The sequence below is a fragment of the Podarcis vaucheri genome, assembly GCF_965113315.1.
Source record: "Podarcis vaucheri genome assembly, chromosome: 9".
In the NCBI taxonomy this organism is placed as follows: Eukaryota; Metazoa; Chordata; class Lepidosauria; order Squamata; family Lacertidae; genus Podarcis; species Podarcis vaucheri.
The window spans coordinates 37,169,251-37,194,570 of record NC_138767.1 but is presented as its reverse complement, the minus strand read 5'-3'; the positions used below and the strand labels follow the sequence as shown (position 1 = coordinate 37,194,570).

General features: G+C 41.6%; 1 protein-coding gene and 1 long non-coding RNA gene across 8 annotated transcripts in view; one reads left to right on the top strand and one right to left on the bottom strand.

Moving 5' to 3' along the window:
• Positions 1 to 25,320, top strand: part of INPP4B (inositol polyphosphate-4-phosphatase type II B) — a gene marked incomplete at its 5' end in the record, with an annotated part of 260,693 nt that overhangs the window by 222,003 nt on the left and 13,370 nt on the right. For all 6 annotated transcript variants that reach the window (XM_082237557.1, XM_082237558.1, XM_082237559.1 and 3 more), the window contains 6 exons: positions 103 to 226; positions 2,314 to 2,431; positions 5,758 to 5,898; positions 7,173 to 7,270; positions 13,288 to 13,400; positions 19,736 to 19,890. In XM_082237557.1, the coding sequence (XP_082093683.1) occupies positions 103 to 226; positions 2,314 to 2,431; positions 5,758 to 5,898; positions 7,173 to 7,270; positions 13,288 to 13,400; positions 19,736 to 19,890 (749 nt within the window). The remainder of the gene's footprint in view (positions 1 to 102; positions 227 to 2,313; positions 2,432 to 5,757; positions 5,899 to 7,172; positions 7,271 to 13,287; positions 13,401 to 19,735; positions 19,891 to 25,320) is intronic.
• Positions 19,897 to 25,320, bottom strand: part of LOC309540706 — a 44,820-nt gene continuing 39,396 nt past the window's right edge. For both annotated transcript variants that reach the window (XR_014223404.1, XR_014223405.1), the window contains one exon: positions 19,897 to 23,998. This is a non-coding gene — a long non-coding RNA (uncharacterized lncRNA). The remainder of the gene's footprint in view (positions 23,999 to 25,320) is intronic.

Sequence of the window (25,320 nt, the reverse complement as noted above, 5' to 3'; positions counted from 1 at the left end):
AATTTGTGTTATTAATGCTGAGTGAATTTTGTAAATGACTCTTGTTATCTTTCTTTCTAATATAATTGGTATCTGTTTATTTGGTTATTGTCATTACTCTAGCTTGCTGGATTGGTCTGTGGTTTTATAATCAAATTGCACTCCAGTTTGCGGGATCAAGGCTTCCTGCAGCAGCTTCACACGGTCGGGCTAATTGTTCAGTATGAAGGACTCCTCAGTACATATAGTAAGTGTTATACACTCAGATGGCTACATTAAAGTGTTCTAAAAAAGCTAAGAAGAATAGACAAGAGCTCTTGTGGAGGAGATCTTGGCAGTTTTGCTCCTCCCTAGTTGTCCTGCTCCTGTGGTGAGCTAAACCATAGCTTTGTTTAAGACGGAGCTTTCCAAACTCTGTCTCGCGACACATTAGTGTATAAGTATGTCACGTGAATGCTCCCCAAGCTCCTCCCAGGGCTGGAAAGGGGTTAGTTTAACCTCCAATTTGCTAGTAAAACTGATTTACTGTGTCATGAAATGATGCACGCCTTTAAAAGTGTGTCACCAACATGAAAAGTTTGGAAAGCTCTGGTTTGTGGTGATGTCCAAAACCCAGGCTTATGGTTTAGTTCTCTCCAGGCAAACCAAGAGCCACAAACCACTGGACTAACTTCTGCTGTTGCTCATGGTTAGTCTACAGAGAACTAAACCACGAACCTGGGTTCAGATTACACTTTTAAAACAAGCAATGGGGTTGCTCAGCATAGCAGCAGAAAGACAGCGGAAGGGAGCAAAGTAGCTGCTATCTCTCCCTCTAGAAATCTGCATGTTCTAGCTAAGCCAGGCCATGGTTTGGTTTACTGTGATGTGCGGACCAGGCCATTTTGGTATTTCTGATACACAGCTGTGTGCCAATTTCTTTTCTTTTTAACATTTATTGAACATTTATATATATATATATTGTGGATATTCTCAGCTATGTTTATTTGGAAGTATAAGATCTATCAGCAGAATGGATGGCTGAATAAACATATTTAGTACTATATTGATTATTTTATTTCAGAAGACCATTGAAGGGTGAGACAGTTTGTTGTCTTTACCTGACCTGCATTATATTGTATGTGCTGTGTTTTCTATTAACTTGGGTCCAAACAGTGATTATTTTTTTCTTCTATTTGCCACTGCAACTGTGGCCCTTCACACCACATCCCATGCCATTTGAAAGAGCTCCCTTGACTCTCGGGAGCAGCTTTTTTGGGAGTACAAGGGGGTGGGATTATGGAAACCAAACTCAATTTTCCTCCTCTGGCTCCAGCCAGTGTGTTTTAACTGGTATAGATAGACTGATACCAGTATAAAAAGACACTATATATGTTGTTGTTTTTCCATTTGTAAGCCATACTTTCAGGTTATGTGTTGGGATATAAATATCTGAGTGTTACTATTACAAGTACTTTACCATTTTATCTTGCTGATCAGAACTACTGTGTTAGGAGGGCTCTAGGCTACTAGTGTTACAGATGCAAACTGTGGCTGAATGATGTACAGTATAAATCTGCATAGTGGAGCTACTACCAATTTTGCATGACAAACTGCCTAGATTTGCTAGACCCGAGTCTATCGCACTATCCATTGAATTAAACTTGCCTACTATTTCAAAAGCATTAATATGTAATTCCCCACTTTTGCTTTACAACTGAACTAGGAGTGCCCCGATGAATAAACTATGGGTGACATCCAAAAATGTGACAGCAGACTTCTCCCCTCCCCCAGTCTGCTCCAGGGAGCTTCTCAACTTTCCAGACCACTGGTGGTTGGACACTGTTAGATTTCACTTTGTGTTTGCTACTGTGAATAAGCATCCTTAACAGGCAAACAAAATGGAAATATTATAATCAGCTCCATGAAAAGAGCAGTCGATAACTGCATAAGCTCTTGCATAATTAAACCTATTGTCTATGTGACATGCTTTTGCATCATAACACTTGTGGTTACATCTGTTGTTCTGGATAAAAAACTTCTTGTGGATAATCCTATATGTGAAATATCCATCAGTAATTCAGACCTGCAATTCATACATGTGATGCTGGCTTTGTGGGAAAGCAGAAATATCCATGGAAGGTACAGGGCAGATTTTACATAGTCCTAATCAAAATTTAAAAAATTGGAATAGGCATATTTGTGCAGCTACATGGTCAATGTGGAAATAACAAATTAACATATGACATTGACTCTGAAGCTTAGGGCTGTTAAAATTGAAATAGACCAGTTAGAGCTTGTCTGTCATATTTTTCTTTTCATTCTATTTTGTAATTTAATTTTCATTCTCTGAAGGTGAAGAAATTGGAATGCTAGAAGACATGGCTGTGGGAATATCAGATTTACAAAAAGTCATGTTTAAAATAACTGAAGCCAAATCAGATGACCTCTTGCCTATTATAACTGGAAGGCGGTGAGTGTTATCTGTTTCCTGAAACAAAGGCATAACATTATGCTGTGCCAGAAAAATCAAATGGAAACTCATCTAATGCTTTTTCTAGCTGCTCTGCAAATGTATTCGTGTAACTATGATTTGTAACAAATGGACAGAACGGGGAATAAATGCCCTGAAGAGGCTTGTAAAGATAATAGTCTTCTGGAATATATCAGTATTTGTGAGAGAAATAGATAATTGTATAAAGCACTGCCACTCTCCTCTGGTATTGAAATCCTTGCATGCTTATTGAAGAATGGCATTTTGTTACCAGCTTTTTGCCTGTGTATACAAAACACCCTTCACACAGAAGTGTAAGAGAACTTTTTTTTTAAAGTTACTTTCCCAAGAGAGTTGGGAGTGTTTATGTCAAAACACCCACCCACACAGGGTTGCTACCACTAGCCAATCCTGCCAACTCCTTTGCCAACCACCCTTGCCCAACACCTGGGCAACCTTTACACCTGACCGACCAACCAACCAACCAACCAACCCTTCCTTTACACCTCATGTGCCTGCTCACCCCTCACCTCCCCACACAGCTTACACCAAACCCATTTTAAATGATAGGGGCGGTGCTTCAGAGTGCAGTTTCCTGAAGCACCTCCCCCTCCATGAAACCTTCCTGCACCCATGTTTAACTGAGTGCAGGTCACAGAGTAGACTAGCAAACTGCTTTGTGAAATGCCTCCCCCTCCATTAAACAGCTTGCCTGTGCTGCCTGCCACTCTGTTGTAATGCTGGAGTTTGTGTGGCCACCATGGTGTGGCTTTGTGAACAGCACTGCTACAACAGCCTTTCGTTTTTGTGTACAAGGGAAGGGGTTTTTCAGTTGAAGCTTTTCCATCCCATTGAAACCTTGTGTAATATTCTTAGTAGTTAATTGGCTGTGCTTGAATGATAACAAACAGTGACTGAGAGCCCAGGAATTCTGGCTGCTTAACGGCTGCCTTGTTTTGTTTTGTTTTTAAAATCAGCTTCTTGCATTTATCTTGACCATCTTAAAATGTCATTGAAATAATAATACATTCAATCCCATCTATACATTCCTGTTTGCAAGGCTGGGTAAACGAGATTATTAGGTCTGTTTTCTTGGCAGCAATGGATAGAATTAGTTCTATATAAGTATTAGCAATATGCCTACCCTAGAGAAAAGAGAGACCAAACATTGAGATGTTTATAATGACAATATCAGTGTGAATGCTAGCCAGAGTCAGGGAACCTGTGGTGATACAAAGTTCTTTAGGACTTACTTTTTGTCAAGTAGGATAAAATAAACTAAGCAAAAAGTACTTAACAAATATGTCAGTCGAAAACATTAATGCGTATCAAAATTTATATTTTTTAAAAGAAAAACAAAACCTATACATCATCCAGAACTGCGTATGTAAATACACAGATACCATCACTTAAGTGCATAGGATAAATATAGGTTTATTTTCCCTGGCAGGATGACATTTTTATGTTGAGACTTCAATCTTTAGTATTTCTCTCACAAATTTTGACTTTGTACAGTTCTCCTCTCTGGAAATGTCCCACCTGCTTCTGGCAGTATCTCACTTTGACACCAGATTCCCTACAGATCAACGAAACTTGTTAGAACCATGAAAATGCCTTTGCTTTTTAATTTCACACGTTACTACATTAGGAAACTCTTCTGCAAGTGCGAAAACATTGATTCCTATCATTATAGGATATAAGAAACCATACAAGATAAAAGAAGCAATAAGAATACAATTAAAAATCAAATAATATCAAGCACAGAACATTAAAACTGCTACAACAGGGAATCACAGGTGGGCAGAGTATTGTTGCACTCACGCCCTGCTTGCAGAATTCCCTTTGGCATTTGGTTGGTCACTGTGAGAACAAGTTGCTGGTCTAGATGGGCCCTCATCGGCTTGATGCGGGAGGCTCTTTTTCCTCTTTTATTATTTCTGGTGTTTTGGAAAATGATTGTTTGCTATTGCATGTGACTGTGGCAAACTGTGGTTTGATCAAACCATGCCTTCCTACAAACCAGCAAAGGGAGAAGGGAGTGCATTAGACTAAGGCATATCACTGTCATTAGCATGGCACCAAACCACCGTTTGGCATTATATGTGGATGCAGAAAGAGTTTTTGTAACTCTGTAGAAAGTGCTTCAAAAGTTTGTGTGCCCTCATTTTAATGCTAGACAAGCAGTAAGAAGGCTAAAAGCCTTTTCTCATTTTTTAAAATTTTTACTTATTAATCCTTTTTTCCCACTTCAGTGAAAAAGTAATTATAAAGAAACAGTTCGTAATTAAATTTCTGATCCGATTGTTGTATAAATTTGCATGCTTTTAAGAAATAAAGAAAATTTTGTTATCTTGACATTCTGAGGTTAAGACTTCGCCAATCACGAAGGAAATGTGATTTCTAGATTTAGCTTTAGCGTATTACATTCAAACCAAGGGAGGTTAGTAATTTAAATCCACGTTTTCTAAATATGTTTTAAGATACAGACAGGCTGCTAGTGTGTACTGGCTTTTTCTAAGTTAGTTTCATTTCGAGAGAGTCTTGTATCATAAGCAGAATGCCAGTTGAGCTGCTAGCAATGCCATGTGAAGAGCTGTGAGTAATACTCCTTTGTTCATTAAGCAAGGAGAGGCAGACAAGAGACAAATGGCAATGAAAGCTACTGGGCAGATGGAGTTGAATTCCAGTAATCCAGAAGAGGTACTATAGCTTCATGCTCAGAGATGGAACATCACCCCCCCCCCAATACTTTTGAGGTCAGAACAGGAAGTGTGCCTGGAAGCAGAATGCTGAAAGCGTCAGCTCTGTTGGGATGACCTACATCAATAGTTTTTATCTTTTGGGGACCCAGGTCCCAGCTTTAACCCCACCATGCATTTTGAGACCCATTTATTACATTTTTATCAGATGTTTGTAAGGTGGTAGTGTTGCTGTTGTGACCCACCTTAAATCAAGCCATGATCTAGCAGTGGTTGCCATCCCATCCAGGTGGCCAATAATCTACAGGACAGTTTTCAACACCTTTTCAGGTTCTTCTTCAGGGACTGCAAGAGACCTGAAAAGGATCAGCTTTCCATTTATGTTTCTGATTTAGGGCAGTGGCACCAAAAAAGCGCGCTCTCTCTCTCTCTCTCTCTCGGCTTATTTGAATTTGGTTAGGCTCCAGTAGTTTTCATGATTTAGGAATATGTCCTCTGCCTCTTACATAAAGTTTATGTTGCCCAAGTGTAATTTAAACAACAACAACACCCAGAATTTTTCGCTTACACATTGCACAAATCAGTCTTATTCTTTTGCTTTCCTAGGGGACATTATGTAATAGAAATCAAGCTCCCAGGAAAGATGTTTGAGCTGCTTCCACAAGAGATTAAAGAAGGGAAACTGCTCCATGTGTATCCAGTTCTCTTTAATGTAGGAATCAATGAACAGCAAACACTCGCGGAGAGGTAAGTCATCAGGATTACGTTTCGGTTCTTGGGTATTTTGAAGGAGACCACACAGCCTTTCTAAAGCTGCCCACCCATGGAGTAATAGGATAATTGCCTGGGAGACCAGACTATAGAGGGTACCAAGGTGCCAAAACACAGCATTTTTTGCCTCATAGTCCATACAATGCAGGAATGACTGCTTGGTGCCAGAAGGTAAGACCTGTCTTTAACTGGAGGTGCAAAGGAGGCAAGTTCTCATTGTTTCATGGTAAAAAAAAGTCTTCAGTAGCACAGCACAAATACCACAGGTGCCTACCCTTCTAATGTGCAAAATTCAAGCTAATTCTACTACTGTAAAAGGTGACATAGGAAAAACAAAAACGTGATTGTAAGGCTCATGAGTGGTTAGGGTGGTGTGCCATCTCATGCCGTCTGTCACAAAGACTTTAAATCCAAAAACCTTCCTCTGGTGATTCTGCTTTTTTATGTTAAAATGGCTACAAATAATTTAAATTCCCTAAATAATACAGCTACCCTTGGATACTTCCACAAGAAATGTCCTTTGAGCAGGGCCTCAACAGAATGGCAAGCTGCACTCTGCCTCCTACCTCCATTTATGCAATGTTTTTGTACTTTTTGGTACTTTCGTATCGGTACAGGAAAATAACACATCCTACACTTCATCACCTTTGGGGCTTTTTAAAATTCGGCGAATTCTGCAGTATTCATTTTGAATGTGGATTTCATTTTGACCATAGCTGACTCAGAATTAAGTACTACGGATTTTACCAGACTTTACTCTCAAGCAAATACACTAAATATGCTGAAGCTTTCATTGTATACTGTAACATTTATTTTACAATATAATAATGTTCAAATTCAGTACTATGGTTCAATGAGGCCAGAATCATACACTTACATTTTGACACGAGAACCCTATGTTCAAACCTACTGCTAAATAACAATGCAGTCTGTGTCTACTCAATGTAAGTCTCGTAGAGTTCAATGGAAATTACAGGCCCATGAGCATAGAATTGCAGCCTGAGTGGCATGTGAGCTAGTTCCCATTTCTGAACCTTTCAAGGCCTTTAGGGAAACAGAACACACTTTGTTCTTGAATTAGGAATTAATTGATGTAATTAAATGATGTGCTCACAAAATGATTGATGATATAAAATAATAATATTAATTCAGAGCTGAGGTGGTTATTTCCTGTTCCATTTCTTTGTGGAAAACGTCTGCTTGTGCAGAAATGCTGCTTCTATGCCAATTGGTCCTCTGTGATTGCTTAGGTTTGGAGATACCTCTTTGCAAGAAACTGTTAACCAGGAAAATCTGGAGCTGCTGAAAGAGTATTACAAGCTGTTCACAGAAAAAATGCCTCCTGATTGTAAGTATTTAAAAATGTCTGTCTTGGTTCGTTAATCATGTTGAAGTTGTTATGCTTAAATGTTATTCGTATGAAGTTATTTACATTCATTTATAAGTGTATGAATCTCAATATAAGCCTAATGGTGGGTTTATTTATTATTTATCTAATTACAAATTCTGGGTTGCAAATACTGCCCTGTTATTCTCCCAAATCCTCTTCGCTTGAAATAAAATTTCCCACTGGTATCAGTGGAAATTGGCTTAAGGATTAGATAGGATAATATTGAAACCATGTTTCCATAGATGTTCTGTCGCCCTAATTGAAAAATTATTCTCTACAGTTTATCCTCGGGTGTCTTGATTATGCTGATTAAAATGATTATAGCAATGCAAGTCATTGTTTTCTTCTGACGTGTCCTGGTGTGTGGCATTGCTGGTCTGGGTAATCTACAGACTTGAGTCCTTAAGTTGTTATTTCAATTAAGGGACTTTTTCAAAATTGAAAGTGCATAGCTCCTTCAATTTTGGTAACCTGCATTGCCTTCTTACTTCACTGTAAGGGATGCGGGTGGCACTGTGGTCTAAACCATTGAGCCCCTTGGGCTTGCTGATTAGAGGGTTGGCAGTTCAAATCTGTGCTATGGGGTGAGCTTCCATTGCTCTGTCCCAGCTTCTGCCAATCTAGCAGTTTGAAAGCACCTCAGTTCAAGTAGATAAATAGGTACCAATGTGGCAGGAAGGTAAATGGCATTTCTGTGAGCTCTGGTTTCTGTCATGGTGGCCCATTGCACCAGAAGCAATTTAGTCATGCTGGCCACATGCCCCAGAAAGCTGTCTGTGGACAAACGCCGGCTCCCTCGGCCTGAAGCAAGATGAGCAGCACAACCCCATAATCGCCTTTGACTGGACTTATCCATCCAGGGGTCCTTTACCTTTATCTTTTTACCTCTTACTTCACTGTTTTAAGGTAATTGTTGCTGCAAGTCTTGGCATTGTTGCTCCTTCCAGATCTGCAACTCTGAGGTCTCTTCTGCATCTCCTTTGAAAATGCATTTATACACCAATAATCTCTAAATTGGCTACAACCACCTTGGAAAGAGATCTTGCATCATAATATAAAACTCACTGATGGTTTCATCTCATGTGTTAAAGCCATGGAAGGAATACATTAAGGCAGCAATATTATACAGACCGACCAGCTGCCCACCTCTCTTTAGCCCACGTTGAAGATCTGTGCTATTTTGGCCTAGATGGGAAGGGATGGGCAGGGGAGGGCAGCAGCATAGCTAAACTCCCTCTCTCTCCTTTCAGGTCCTCCAGTTTGTTTGTTGGTGATCCCAACAGCCCAAAAAATGCAGGGGGGGGGGAGACGTATGGTTTAGCTCTAGCCCAAAACCTGAAGTAGGGAAGGGAAAGAGAGCGAAAGCAAGTTCAGTGCTGCAATCCAGCTTTTGCTCTCTTGCTGAAATCCAACCCCTACTTACATGGAAATATGCCCTACTGAATTTGATAGGATTTAGTTCTAAGTAGACGTAGTAAGGACAGCTCTGTAAGGTGGTAATTTGCCCAATTAAAAGTCCCTCTTCACCCAGACCAGTCAGCCTGAATTTACCTGATCCAGGTCCTGCCTAAAAAATACTCAAAGCGGTCATCTCTCTCTCTCAGAACCTGTCACCTAGCAATACTGCTGACCAGGCTTGCAATGTTATAATAGCCTTGAACTTGGACTGTCACAGTCACAGATTACTTTCCGCTTCGAAACATAAGCAGACATAAATACATCATTTCTCCACAAGGGGTCACAGTGAGCTTGACCTCATCTGTTGATGAGGTTGCACCACGTCCAGATTTTTTGTGTGGCTGGGAAACATTATATCAGAGGGTTTTTATTGGTGCAGGTAGCTTACTGCCACAACTGCTTAGAGCATTTTTCCCCCTGTTGATTGTAGTTCCTATATGGCTTGTTTATGGAACCTTTTTTCTAAGACACATTAGTGCTTTGTATTTCTTCACGACACTGGAACAAATTTATAGCATACCTGTATTATGTAAACTAATATTTATTTGATCCTGAAATGATTTAACTGTTGAACTCAGGCAAATAGGACTATCGGTTCTTCGAGGGTTGCAAAACGATTCATTTTCTGTCGTCAGAATATGAACATAACTTTTATTGTGGGTGGAGTGAGAGCTTTGGGTAACAAAGGCTGTATTTTGGCTGCTTTATAGTAGTTGCAAACGCTGTCATGATATTCAGTTCATTGAACTAAGATTCTCTATGTCTGCTTCCTAACATTTGTATTCTGTCTAAGTGCCTGAACAGAAAAAAGATAATCTTAGGCTGTGTTCACATTACTATTGGTTCTAGCATTCTCCCACCACTGGTGTTTGAAGCTGTGTACACATGATGCTAACCACAATCCATCTCTATCCTGGAATTTATTGAGAAATATTGCTGTTTGATGCATTTTCTCTAAAACCAGCTTCCATTGAACCTGAGAATGTAAGCCACATTCACTTTGCAGTTAAGGTTAAGCTGAGGTGTGTACATTTGAGATAGCAGGTACACACGTGCAGATAACAGCTTCATGATCAGGTGATGAGAGGTTGCCGGTGTGAGCAAATCAAACAGCTATTGTGCACTGAGTGAAGACATCCCCACACCATCTCTGGTGTGACAGCAAAGTGAAAAAGTGACTTGAAATGTGGGTGGGGGTGTGTGGCCTCACTACATTTTAAATTGTGAATATGTACATAACCCCAGTCATTGAAAAGCAGTCTTCAGAATCTGGCCACTTGATTCCTTTTTGGGCGAGACAGCCTATTACTTCACGTGTTGCTTCTCTTGGAAACATATGCCAGGTTTGCACCCTAACCATCCCTGGCACAACTGAAACTCTGATTGTGCCTATGAGCAATGTGGGCAGACTACGAAGGCTTCATTTTTTAAAATGTCATTATTCAACAGGAACTTATTTATACCGTGGTTTTAAGTGCAGTGCAGCATTTTTCCAGATTCATGCCTTCATTATTGTTGTTGCTTTAAATTGCCTCCTTGCTGTGACATGACAGGTGACTCAATTCTTTGTGAGTTCATTTGCGCGATAGAACCAAGCATGCATTTCCTTGCAGCGAAGAGAGTAATTACACTGCACATGGGCTTCTGGGCTTTTGCTTGCTGAGATCTTCAGCAGCCACTGGAATTAGTGCTAATCAGGTTGAACTTTTTTATATCTAAAAAAACCCCAAAACAAAACCATGACAGTTAATCAGAAAATTACTTTCTTCTGCTTTTGCTATGTTCTGACTTTGATATTTGAAACAGCCATATATATAATCTGAAAATCAGTGGAAAAGTAAGTGCTATATAAAGGACCCTCTCAGCCTGAAGCTAGAATAATGACTGCAGTAGCCTTAGAGCAGGCTTTTGCTTTATTCTCTTACCTGTATGCAGCCATAGCATAAATATATTACAGTGGTGCCTCGCAAGACGAAAAGAATCCGTTCCGCGAGTCTCTTCATCTTGCGGTTTTTTCATCTTGCGAAGCAAGCCCATTAGCGGCTTAGCGGCTTAGCGCTATTAGCGGCTTAGCGGGCTTAGTGGATCAGCTGATAAGCGGCTTAGCGGATCAGCTGTTAAGCGGTTTAGGGGGTCAGCTGATAAGCGGCTTAGTGGATCAGCTGTTAAGCGGCTTAGCGGCTTAGGATCAGCTGATAAGCGGCTTAGCGGCTTGGGGAAAGGGGGGGAACCCCGCAGGAACTCGCAAGACATTTTCGTCTTGCGAAGCAAGCCCATAGGAAATTCGTTTTGCGAAGCACCTCCAAAACGGAAAACCCTTTCGTCTAGCGGGTTTTCCATCTTGCGAGGCATTCGTCTTGCGGGGCACCACTGTATAAAGATTCTCAGCATTTCCAAATGAATCTGCAATTATTTGTACCTCTTGCCCAAAAAATCAGTATGCATATAGAACTTCTGAGGGCCAAATGTGGCATGATATGAGAGATCATTACAGTCGTACCTTAGAAGTCGAACCAAATCCATTCCGGAAGTCCGTTCAACTTCCAGAATGTTCAAAAACCAAAGTGTGGCTTCTGATTGGCTGCAAGAAGCTCCTGCAGCCAATCGGAAGCCACTGAAGCCCCGTCGGACTTCCGTGGATAAAGCATCCTTTATGAAGGCTGGCCACCAGAACTGTACACAGCATTCCAAGTGTCGTCACACTGCAATGGCATTATGAAACTGGCAGTTTTATTTTTAATCTCTTTCCTAATTATCCCTAAAATGAAATTCACCTTTTTCATAGCTGCTACATACAGAGTCTACATCTTCCTCACACTGTGACCACAATATCTTGTTTCTGCTGAGTTAACTCGAGACCCCATTAATGTATATGTAAAAGTATGGGGGGGGGTTGTCCCAATGTGCATCACTTCATACTTGCTTTCATTGAATTGCATTTGCCTTGTTACTGCCCACTTTGGTGAGATCCTTTTGGAGTTCTGTACAATCCCTTTTTGTTTTAACCTCCCTGAACAATTTGACATCATCAGCAAACTTGGTCGCCTCACTGCTTACCCTTACAAACAAATTAAATATCACAGGTCCCAATACCAGTCCACGAGGGATTGCATTTTCTATATCCCTCCATTGTAGGAACTGTCCATTTATTCCTACTCTCTGCATCCTGTTCCTTAACAAAATACTGATCCATTAGAGGACCTCTCTTATGCCATGACTGCTAAGCTTACCTAGGACATTTGGTGAGGGGGGTTATTTAAAACTTTTTGAAAGCCTAAGTAAAAAGTTAAAGGTAAAGGACCCCTGACAATTAAGTCCAGTGGCAGACAACTCTGGGTTGCGGCGCTGATCTCACTTTACTGGCCGAGGGAGCCAGCGTACAGCTTCCGGGTCATGTGGCCAGCATGGTTAAGCTGCTTCTGGCGAACCAGAGCAGTGCACAGAAATGTCATTTACCTTCCCTCTGGTGTGGTACCTATTTATCTACTTGCACTTCATGCTTTTGAACTGCTAGGTTGGCAGGAGCACGGACCGAGCAACAGGAACTCACCACGTCGCAGACACTGCCGGCACACAAGCACCCTGCAACCTCCTCTTCCTTTACATCCTCCCTCTTCATCTTGGCTCCCCCTTCCACTCCCCTTCTCTGCCTCCCGCCAATTTCTGACGGATGCGCACAACAAGGCTCCATCTCTTCCTTTCTTGTGGAAAGAGCTCACAGGGGTGGAGGGAGGGGAAGGAAAGAGCGGCCCCAACCTTGTGGCCAGATCGCCACCGCGGAGCCAGCAGAGAGAGCTCTGGACTGTGGGGAAGCATCTGGAGCCTTCCCACTGTCAGGGATGACCCTGGTGCTGGAGGCGCATAGGCATCAAGCCCCCGCTCTGCCTCGCTTACCTCCCCACACTCTCCCTGGACTCTCTGGCACCCTCCAGACCATGGCGCCCTGGTTCCCTGTGCTACTACCCTCAATGGTAAAGACGTCCCTGGTCCTAGAAGAAGACAAAGCAGATTCCACAAGCCTGAGATTTGCCCCAGCTTGCCACATATTTAAAGGGAAATTACTAGCAGGCTAGCTAGCCTGCATTTATTATTTACTTGAAATAAACTTGTGCATACATCTATGGTGGTGCTGTACTTTCCATTAGCCCCTCTTCTCTCTCTTTTTCCTTATTGCTGCTTTGCTCTCTGCACATCCTGCAATTATGCAAAGTGTAGCACAAGGAGCAGATAACAGATGAGAGGCAGAAGTGCAACAGGTTATGGAATCGGTCCTCTTACCATTTAATATAGAGGTACTGAAGATGCATGGAACTTCAGAAAAAAGCTCTTAGATAGCAGGGGCTGTGTGAACAAGCACAAACCTGTTTGGTCAGTCATTAAAAGACGGGCATTGCTGTGTTTGAGGAAAATCCTCATGCATTCGAAATGAGACTTTAAATGTAGCAGCTTTACTTTCCTGAGGAAATCCTTGACTCAGCATAGCTGTTATCACACGCTGTATTTCTTCTTCTTCCCAGGCCTACCACATTTTCAAGAACAGAATGACTTAAAAGGATTACTAGAAAATCTCCATCAAAATATTCAGGCTAAAAAAAGAAAGAATGTAGAAATCATGTGGCTGGCTGCAACGGTAAGAAACCTCATTTTAAAGCAATTCGTTTAATTTTGTTCTGACTTGTTAAAATGAACTTTGGCAAGGAAATGCAAATAAGGGAAGCTTAGCAGCTTGCTGGTGGTGGTGGTGGGGACTCGGATGACATCTGCAAGTGACTCATGAAGCCTTTTAATGCCCAAAGTACTTTATTAAATTTGCATCTTTCCATAAAACTATTGGGACGCGGGTGGCACTGTGGGTTAAACTACAGAGCCTAGGACTTGCCGATCAGAAGGTCAGTGGTTTGAATCCCTGCTCCTGCTAACCTAGCAGTTTGAAAGCACGTCAAAGTGCAAGTAGATAAATAGGTACTGCTCTGGCAGGAAGGTAAACGGCATTTCCGTGTGCTGCTCTAGTTTGCCAGAAGCTGCTTTGTCATGCTGGCCACATGACCTAGAAGCTGTACGCTGGCTCCCTCGGCCAATAAAGCGAGATGAGCACCGCAACCCCAAAGTCGGTCACTACTGGACCTAATGGTCAGGGGTCCCTTTACCTTTATAAAACTATTGCACTTGCATATTCTCTTCAAACTGGTATTTTCAGCTTTCTAGTTGTACTCCTGATGCTGGCCCTGAACACAGGGTGGATTCAATATTAGGAATTCTTTGGCGTAGTTAGGTGCATATAATGGGTTTGGTTTTTTTTCCCCTCTTGCCATTTTGTGAAGGATATATCTTATTATTAGAGGAATGCGATGCATGGATGGTTGTAATGGGTGGCATTGGCAGAGAGGAAGAGATGAAGCAAGAGTTCCATTTGATGATGTCCATAAGAATCATTTTCTCAGAGGACAGTAGGCATCATCATGGATGCAGTTCCTGTAAGCAGGAACATATTGTAGCCCCAACTTTACTACAGCTCTGACTCAGAGCAGTATGTAACTTGTATGCTTACTGTACTGTATAGAAATGTGACACTGAAAAATATCCACGACTACATTTGGAGGAGGGGGAGTATTCCTTGTATCAATAGGACTCTTCACATTTGAAAATGTGTGTGCAGTGTCTCCTGCGGGAGAGTGAGGTCAGGCTTCCTGTACATTGAACAGCTCCCCATTTCTTAGCCTAGAGCAAGGATGGGGAATCTGTGGCTCTCCAAATGTTGTTGGACTACACTTCCCATCATTCCAGACTATTCCCCATGCCAACTGGAGCTGATACTGAATAGCAGCTGGAAAGCCACATGTTCCCATCCTTGGTCTATACCCTGCAAACTTATGAATCTCATTTTCCAGGTCCCTGGCACCATACATCTTCAGTCCATGATAAACATTGCAAATTCCTGAAGATATGTTTATGTAGACATTCACATGTTAGTCTTTGCATATCATTGCCATTTCTTTGTTGAAAAATTTGGATTTTGGGGCTCAGGAAGGTCCCAACTCAGGAATAGTATTTAAAGAAGCTAGGTAAACAAAAATGGCTAGAGATGATAATAATAATAATAATAATAATAATAATAATAATAATAATAATAATGATGATGATGATGATGGAGGACCCCCTTGGACTAGATCTTTGAGGCCCTGGCTTGCAGGCTTGCAATCATTGTATATTACTCCATATGAATGAATAGCAGTATATTCATCCTATCATATAAATTCATATTTATGGAAAGCAAAATGTTAATTATTCATAATGATCCAGCTTTTACTTTTGTAGAAGCTGACTGGCCCTGGGCACAATGCAAAACATAACACTGCTTGGTTATTTGTTTTCATGAACTTGACACCACTAACACATACATTTAGGCAGTTAACATTCTCTAATTGGGTAATTAAGGATGTAGATATTTTCCTGACAGAGGCCCCACAAATCTCCTGTGTATAAGTTAATTGCATTTCTTTTCTCAGTGATTTTCACTGTATTAACTGCTGATTGCAATAGCAGATATGAAAACAAAACAATTGCAATATCTTGAACGGACCTCTGAAAATCTGACCGGTGCATACCCTCCAAGATCCTACATTTTTGGCTCCCACGCTCTCATGCAAGTCCAACCTCCCCCCCCCTCCCCGCTCCTCCCTCTCTATCAAATTTTCCCCTTGAAGGGGCAGATTCGTGTGTCTCTCCACACACAGACACACCATGCCCCATCCGGACCAACCCCCCAGCCCATTGCCTCTCTTCCTCTCTGCACTCACTTTGCAGGACTTCTCACCCCTCGCTAATATACTTTCATGTTAGTGAAAGTACATCAGTTATTGCGGACCTACGACATAGAGCAAGAACAGGTTAAGGAAAAGGTGGTAAAATGGACTCAAAATTTTAGATGGGGAAAATTCCAGTGTTTTGTTTGGGAGAAAGCTTTGAATGACAGGTTCTCCCTACACTCCACGTATGCCTCCCAATACTGGTTGCTGGGAGTTACAGGTGGGCAAAGTGCTGTTACGCTCGTGTCCAGCTTGCGAATTTCCCACAGGCATCCGGCTGGCCAATGGTGAGAACAGGATGCTGAACTAGATGGGCCCGATCCAGCAGACTTGTATAATGTTCTAGAAATTTAGGCGTTTTGGGTGGTAGCGGCAATCTCAAAACTGAAAGGGTTGCCTTCCCCAGAACTACCGTATTTTGCGCCCCATAAGACACTCCGGCCCATAGGACGCACCTAGCTTTTTTGGGGGGAAATAAAGGGGGGGAAATTATTTTCCCCCCAGGTGCGGGGCTGGAAGAACCAGCTCGGGGAACAGTGGGAAGGCACGCTCTGCCTCCCCGCTGTCCCCCGAGCTTGTGGGGCTGGTGATGGGGAGAAGTGCGCTGATCCCGCGACTTCAGGCAGCTCTGCGCCGCCATCCAGAGCGGGGCGGGACTTAGCGCCCGCTCCCGGTGGCCGCGCAGAGCTGTGCTGAGCCAGGGACTGCAGGCAGCTCTGCGTAACCCTTGGAGCCGGTCTCCCGAGGGTTGCGCAGAGCTTCCTGAAGCCTGGAGAGCGAGAGGGGTCGGTGCGCACCGACCCCTCTCGCTCTCCAGGCTTCAGCGAAAGCCTGCATTCGCCCCATAAGATGCACCCAGATTTCCCCTTCATTTTTGGAGGGGAAAAAGTGCGTCCTATAGGGCGAAAAATACGGTAGCAATTTCCCATTTACTCATTTTCCTTGCTAAGTAAGCAAGTTATACAGAAGGATTATGAAACAAGCGCATCTCTGTGTACAGTGGTACCTCGGGTTAAGTACTTAATTCCTTCCGGAGGCCCGTTCTTAACCTGAAACTGTTCTTAACCTGAAGCACTACTTTAGCTAATGGGGCCTCCCGCTGCCACTGCACAATTTCTGTTCACATCCTGAAGCAAAGTTCTTAACCCGAGGTTAAGAGAGTCTGTAACCTGAAGCTTATGTAACCCGAGGTACCACTGTACATTCCAACAGCCAGTTTCTTTTCCAACTCCTGCTGACTTCTGCAACCACCAAATAGCAGGAATCGTTTGGCATGACACTGTTTATTCATAGACGGAACTTCATTGCATTCCATTGCTGCTGAATTTGGACAAGTTGCAAAAATCTAGCTTACTAAAAGTAGTGGTGGCAGCAAAGACTATTTCATGTTTGATGTTTTCAAGAAATGCAATTCAACTGGCTTTCTACAACTCGGAAACTGCAAACATCATTGCTCATTGGGGAATGGTTGTCCACCAACTAGGTGACTATTGCTTAGGTATTGACATTTCTGCCCATGCCTTTTTATCCCTTTAAAAGAGTAAAACCCAAAGTAGATTTTATATTGCTTTTCCCCTGAGTGTCTCAGCTTCCCTGCCCTCCTTTTTTTTTGTTCTGTTGCCAAAACCTTTATTCTTCGACATCTGTTCTGTCCGATTCTCATCCCTTTGAAGTTTCATGTTTTAATTTAGAAAGCTTAATCAGGAAGCCTTTAGTGGTGCTGATTTGGACCTCATTTTAAAATAGAAGCACAAACTTCAAAGGGTATAAAATATAAGTGATTGTTAATGCACATGCATTTAATATATGCCAGTCAAAAGCATAGCAGATTCACCACCGCTTACTGTAGTGACATCTCATATGGAGCTAACTAGGATATAAAAATTAAGAGAGTTGGTAGAGCACACTGCCGAAATGTCTTTGGCGCAGCTGCTGTTCTCTGGATGTGCTTGAATTCTGATTATATAATCCTCTTTCTCTTATACATTCCATTCTCAGAAGAGCAATTCTGATACTGGCGCTGTGGTCTAAACCACTGAGCCTCTTGGACTTGCTGATCGGAAGGTCGGTGGTTCAAATCCCCACAACGGGGTGAGCTCCTGTTGCTCTGTCCCAGCACCTGCCAACCTAGCAGTTCAAAAGCACGCCAGTGCAAGCAGATAAATAGGTATCACTGTGGTGGGAAGGTAAATGGTGTTTCCGTGTGCTCTGGCACTCGTCATTGTCCTCCGTGCACCAGTAGCAATTTAGTCATGCTGGCCACTTGGCCCAGTAAACTGTCTGTGGACAAACGCCGGCTCCCTCTGCCTGAAAGCGAGATGAGCGCCGCAACCCCATCCAGGGGTCCTTTTCCTTTACCTTTTTACCTTACTTACTTGGAACACACAAAATCATTGTAATATATAAGAACAGTGCTTTTTTCTGGGGGGACGCAGGGGTACACATACTCCTAAACATTTTGTGAATCTAAGTTTGGTCTCATTGAGGGGCAGTATTTCAATATGAGTGGGAAAATAGAGGTACCCCTAAACATTTTTTAAGAAAAAAATCGCTGTATAAGAATATTATATAATAGTAGAAACCTGTCAAATTAGACTGAAGGCCATTCTAGTCCAGCATCTTTTTCCTGCAGTGGTTAAACAGTTGCCTTTGGAAAGAGATTTTATAAGCAAGACAGACCTGTATCTCTATCCATATTATTCCTCAGCAACTGCTACACAAAGGCTTGCAGCCTCTGAGCTCGGAGGTACAGTGGTGCCTCGCAAGACGAAATTAATTCGTTCCGCAAGTCTCTTCGTCTTGCGAGTTTTTCGTCTTGCGATGCACGGTTTCCCATAGGAATGCATTGAAAATCAATTAATGCGTTCCTAGGGAAACCGCCTTCAGACCAGGTCCGGGGACAGTCTGTCCCGGATATTTCCCTATGGGCTGTCGTCTTGCGAAGCAAGCCCATAGGGAAATTCGTCTTGCGAAGCGCCTCCAAAACGGAAAACCCTTTCGTCTAGCGGGTTTTCCGTCTTGCGAGGCGTTCGTTCGTCTTGCGAGGTACCACTGTAATGTATAGCCAGCATGGCTAGTAGCTATAGAAAGCTTTATCCTCCATTACCATACTTTGTGCAATTACCTTTTAAAGCCATCTTACAAAACAAATTCTAGAAGACTGCTGTGTTAAAGATGTGCTTGCTTTTGTCTATCCTGAAACTCCCACTAAGCAGCTCCTTTTGGTTCTTCTGTTATGAGAGAGCGGGAGCAGAATTCTCTTCTCTGCCAACTTTCTCTACACCATGCATAAATTTATAAATCTTGATTATTTTACCTGCTAACTTAAAAGTGCCAGAATTTTAACCTTCCCTCATAATGGAATTACATCCAGAACCTTAATCATTTTGGCTGCCCTTCCAGCAATTTAGTACCCTTTTTGAGATGTCATGACCAAAACTGTACCCAGAATTCTATGTATAAAGGCATTATGATATTGGCAGTTTTATTTTCAATTCCTTTCCCAATAGCTCCTAGCACAGAATATGCACTTTGCACTTTTCACAGCTTCCCCACACTGGTTTTATTATCAAATAAGAACAGAGAGACACAAAAGCCCATCATCAACTCATTAAAGCATTTTTTTAAAAAAAATAATTTTCCACATAGCTTCATGCATTGGGCTGGGAAAGTCAAAAGACGCCAAAAGTTGTGACAAATGAATCACTGCGATAAAATCTGCAAAAGTGGTCTTTCTGATCTAAATTACTAGATTTAGAATTTATCAGCCATTTCTGATAGATTAGTTTTGCATTAATATGAGGTTGTATTGAACTTCATTGTTTAATTGAGGGGTGTGTTGTTTTTTTGCTATATGTATATGTTGTGGTGGTTTTTGGCATGAGTATTTTGGTGGAAATGTTGTTTGCTAATATGAGCCACTTTGAACTCAATGTTGCTGCTGGATAAGCGGCATACAAGTAATAAATCAAAACCAAGCTTGTTGCTCTGCAACAAGATACAAAGATAGCAATCTCTTTTCTGTTTGACAATGTTATCAAAGTAGTTTAAATGTTCCGCAACCATTTGTTTAACATGCTGGCATTCCCCAGTATGCTAGACTGCAATACACCTGGAGTAAAGAGAGAAGCAAGTCACTTGATTTCTGTGTACATTATAGATTTGCCGCAAGCTAAATGGAATCCGGTTCACCTGTTGTAAAAGTGCCAAAGATAGGACATCAATGTCAGTGACACTGGAACAATGTTCAATTTTAAGAGATGAGCATCAGCTGCACAAAGACTTTTTTATCCGAGCCCTTGACTGTATGAGGAGGTATGTTGTTCTTTTTCTGTTTGCCATCTTTCAAGTCTATCTGTGTGCTTGAACATATTTTAACTAAAATGTTGGGTAGGTCAGGATCAAGATGTGCATGATTTGCTCTCGGTTAATTAGCCTTTCATTATTATCCCAAGCCCAGGTTCATATCTCAAGCCTTACATAAAGCCCTTCCTCCCCCCCCCCCAACATGTTAAATTTATATAGGGGTGCTTTTTATAAAACCGGTAAATACTACTTAATCTGTTATACTTGATAGCTTCGTTTAATCAAAGATAAATAAAATACAGCAAATGGAATTAAGACAAATGTTAACAATCATGTTTATTTAACTAAGTCCTCACTGGTTTTTTAAAAATTAAATTACTTTGCCTTTTAAGTGTAATTATGTACAAATTAAAATGGAATTCATCAAGAATGTTAGGTACACTATTAATTTAGACATGTACTGAAAAGAACTTGTCTCAAGATGTAAGTTTTGTCTGCACTTGCTAGCTAACCATGTCTGTAATGAAATTCCATACATTGTCATCAGTTTTAAAGCAGCTGTCGAGGTGAATGCAGGAATGTACAACCATGTTTTCACTATTCGTGTTTAGGCAAGGAAACCTTTTTTAAAAAATAAATAAATCATGGTTGATAATAAATACTACTTCTGGGTTCTTTTTGCCCCATTTAAATAACTCAAGTGAAAGATTAAGTAGTCTTAATCTTAGTCTTTCACAATATGCCCTTCAACAGGGACATGAATTTTGCTTTGTTTAAAAGGGCAGCAGTAATAAATGAGCAGGATTGCAGTGCAATTCAGATGTTTAGCTTATTTGAATATTGCCCATGGTGTATAGTAGTTACATACATTTCATACTTACCATTATAGTCGCTTCATCCAATCACTTCTGCAGCTTTTCAGTCATCGTGGTTAATGCATGTGCTAGCTTTCACACCTGAATGTACTTTTACTAATGATCCATTGGTTTTCTATATTTAATCATAATTTCAATTCGGCTTCCAGCTACTCTTGTTTTCAGAGTAAGCTTCCAGTCCATTTGACAGTCTTAACACTGTGGGATAGATTGGTTGTTAAAAACCTTGCAAGTCTACAGTGCAGAATGCCCAGTGGCAGACCAGGAAAATAGAGCTATCATAGTCCCATGTATGGTTTAATGGGATGTTTGAACCAGGCCAGTGTCACTGAGATCAAATGCAGCCATTGCCTTTCTCCCTTTGGGAGAGCTCTTCTGCAAATCATTAAAAGAGATACTTTTTTCTATGCTGAATATACTTTTTTTTTAATGTGCCCTGTGTTTTGGCTCATCCGTACTCTTACCCATGAATATGATTGGCAGCATTACATCTGCCCAAGAATAGATGTGATTGCACCTGATTGGAACAGTGAGCTTCTTCTCCATTCACTGGAATAGAGCATTGAGAAAAGGAGATACCTTCCATGTCTCTGAGCTCAGCTTCTGTATTTTTAGTCAAGGCTCATTCTATTCAAGGCTCTCCAAGAGATTTCATAACTGTGCTTTTGAGTTGGCCTTAAATAAATGGAGTTGTTATAGGATGTGACACTTGTGTATTTATCCTTCTATGTGATTACTTCAGTAAAGTGCTGTTTAAAAGGCTATTCGGTGGACTTCTCAAACACCCAGCCATAAAAGACTCCAGGGAGGATTTTTTAAATGTAATTTTTAAGGAATGTGGAAAAATCGGGACTTCAGCGCTTTCTTATTTTCTGCAGTTTGAGTTGTCAAGTGACAATGACTGCTGAACAGTCTGTCAACGCTCTATCTCACTCTGTAATGATTGTCAGGAAGAGATCTAAACTCTTTGAAAACAAGCACTCTGAAACATATCAGCTCTTGACATGGCAAACATTAGGGGTCCTTACTGGTATTAAGACCAACCAACAATGGTATTTAAATAGTAACAAAAGTACCAATAGAGTTCATTCATAAATTCATATTCAAGTGTCAGTGTTGGTCAATCCATATCTTTTGACTTTAAATTCTCCTTTCACTTCTTGAACAGGGTAGACCTTCTTAAAATAAAACTGTGGTTTTTCTACTTTCAACACCTTGAACAGTGTATTATCTGAGGTCACTATAGAGTTCACAGTTGTGATGAAAGTGTTTCTTTTTAAAGATGTGTTGAAGAACATTGTAGAGTACAAATCATAGCTGTGCTAGGTTTATTATAAGATACTTGATTCCACTAGAGAAGGACAATTGTGATATTTTTCAGATTCTTAGAATAGAGCTCTAAAGCCATTGATTTTGGAATCAAAGTGGAAGGGTAGGGTGTAAAGTTCAGCATAAATGCTGCAGTTGCAAAAAGGTATAAAACACATGAATTATCATTAGTTGAAGATATCTAGATTGCACTTAACATGTGACAGGGATAACATTTTGGAAGTCTGAACCACAAAGGCATGCAGTGAAACATTCCAATAATTGTCTCTCAGCTTTGGAATTTTCTTCTATCAGAGGCTTGTCCAAGCTTATCTTATGTCCAGGGACAAGGAGGTACAGAGTACAATAATCAACATATTGTTTCTCATTCTAAACAACTGGGTGAGCTATCTGTCTAAAAAAAAACAATGGTTCCCAAGTTTCTCTCACACACCAAAGTTGTGAGAAATTACTGAGCAAAAACCTCCCAGAATGTGTATATTCTCAAGCATAGTCTGATGTGGCACCAAATTGAAATTAGGAGAGTGTCTTCTTTGGACACAATGGCGATATTTGATAACTGGTATTCTCCTGTTACATGTCAATTCTGAACGTTCTATTATTTCCTGTTCCCTAACAATAGCTTCTGGCTGTTTTTATAAATTAGGAGGAGACTATAAATTCTGCTCCAAAGTGACAAATGCTTTACCACTTTATTTATGACACTTATTTCTATGGCATAAGAGCCAGGCTGCTGTTAGCTTTGTGTAGAAGCTCTAGATAAAAAACATTTCAGAAATCATTTAAGGAAAAGCAAGGCATAAAAAAACTTTAAAGAGAATCTAGTGAAGGGAACATTTTCTGCCATCCCTTTCAGGGTTAGGATAGGCGTTGGATACGACTGATAGTCTAGTCCCACCCTTGCAATGTAATCAAATGTTATAATATTTGAGAGGGCAGGGGACAAATTTGGGGGTCTTTTAACCAATGGACAAACTAGGCATCTGTGTGTTCTTCAGCATAACAGTCTAGAACTTCTTTCTTGAGAAAGATATTGGAGCAATTTAAATAACAGAAAGCGAGTGAAAGAGAGAGGGACTGCTGTCATAGCAAAGTACATAGTAAAGTTCAAAATATTGCATATACAACTCTGACACAGCATGTGCCATCCAATCCAGCCTCAAACTTACTTTGATAAGAACTATGATTCAGTATTTCCCCAGCATAAATCTGTTGTTGAGACCCAAGGGCTTGTCCAAACTGGAGCAAACTAGCCTGCCTCCACATGAATGGAGGGATGTCCAGTGTTGTCTGGAAGAACACTGAGGTGGGATTCACATTGTTTTCCAGTGTGTACAAGCCCTTCCTTACTTTATAAAGAAAAATTTATCAATATTGTCCAATTTAAGTCTTTTAAACATGAGTATGAAATGCTGAATATATTCATTTCCAAAGAACAGTTTCAGGTTTGTTTTGTTTGGCTGTGAATATTTCTACTCCGTAAATGTTTTCTGGACCTACTGGCAACTCACAGCAATTTGACTTATTTGTTTTGATAAGACATACCTGAATACTGCAAAGAATGTGTTCCCTTTGCCTGTGACACAGATGCTATAAACAGAGGAGATGCACAAAAAGTGTAGGTAGATAGCACTGGCTGTGTTGTTTGGAGCAGCTACTGTTTCTCCACATCCCCTTGACTGCCTTGGCAGGTAGATGAGATGTGCCTGCCTGGACCAAGCGCTGTTATGCTGATCACACTTGCTGATCTGCTGAAGCTGTCTCTCCTCATTTCCCAGGAGAAGGAAGAGAGTTGTGCTGCTCCCACCACCTTTGTGCATTCTCTGACAGGGTTGCCAATTGACCAGTTTTATTTTTGCAAGTGGAATGTCAAATACAGTCAACTTTGTGCCGCAATTGGTTGTAACCTTCGGCTAGAAAAAGAGAGAAATAATATGCTGATCAGTGTTTGGTCACATACTAAGGTGCACACACGATTCATTCTTCCTTTCAATCTCCATCCACAGTTCTTGTTCTCTCTCCCTCCCTCCTCCCTCCCTCTCACACACAACTCCTATAATTCACATTAATAAAAATTACATGAGCACCCCCATTTGACAGCACACCTGCATAGAAGCCAATGTGTGCCTTGTGAACATAGACACCAATAATGCATGGTAGAGAGCAAATGACACAGAGGACATGGTCATTTGGAAGGTTGCTGGTGTTCTACTTCTTCCTATGGCTGTGCACAAGGAATGTTACATTAAAGAAGGGACCAAGAAAAGCAATCTGCTTAGCCTAGAACAGATGTGTGTATATATTGTTATGTAACTTATTGATTATGGGCAGGTATGTGGAAGAATTGTGAATTTTGACATATCCCATAGGACCAGCCTAAGCCCAGGCACAAGAAAATAAACTTGGGATATGTTACACAGTAAGTGACACCCATTAGTATTTATGAGCAAATAAAATAAAGATATCATATCCCTCTAGGTAGGCTTATCATTATAACTGTATGTCAAAAACCCTGATGTGTTTCTAGTTAATAACCTACCGTATTTTTTGCCCCATAAGACGCACCGGCCCATAAGACGCACCTAGATTTTAGGGGGGGAAATAAAGGAAAAAAAATTTATTTCCCCCCCAGGTGCGCTGCGCTACACCAGGAGCTTGGGGCGTGCGGAGCTCAGCGCGCCCCAAGCTTCTGCGTGCCGGCAAGGTCTCCGCTAGCGTGGGAGAGCCGGGCGCCTCTCCCAGGGCTAGCGGACCCCTGCGCTAATCCAGAAGCTTGGGGCAAGCTGAGGTCAGCGCGCCCCAAGCTTCTGCATGCCGGCAAGCAGTCCGCTGCCGCCCCAAGCCTCGCGCACCCGGCGGGACCTCCTGCCGGGTGCGCAAGGCTTGCAGACACTCGCCCGAAGCAGGGGGAGCCCTCCAGAGGGCTCCCCGTGCTTCGGGCGACAGGCTGCCGCCCCAAGCCTCGCGCATCCGGTGGGACCTCCTGCCGGGCGCGCGAGGCTTGCAGGCATTCGCCCCATAAGACGCACCCCGATTTCCCCTTCATTTTTGGAGGGGAAAAAGTGCGTCTTATGGGGCGAAAAATACGGTATGTCGAATTAAGGATCCATCATACCCTTCTGAACAGCTGCCTTTCTGGCATGCACTCATTGAAGCCTACCTATATAGATGAAACAATGAAATAGAATATTTGTACCGCAATAAGAAAATCTGTCTGGATAATACGACACAATTA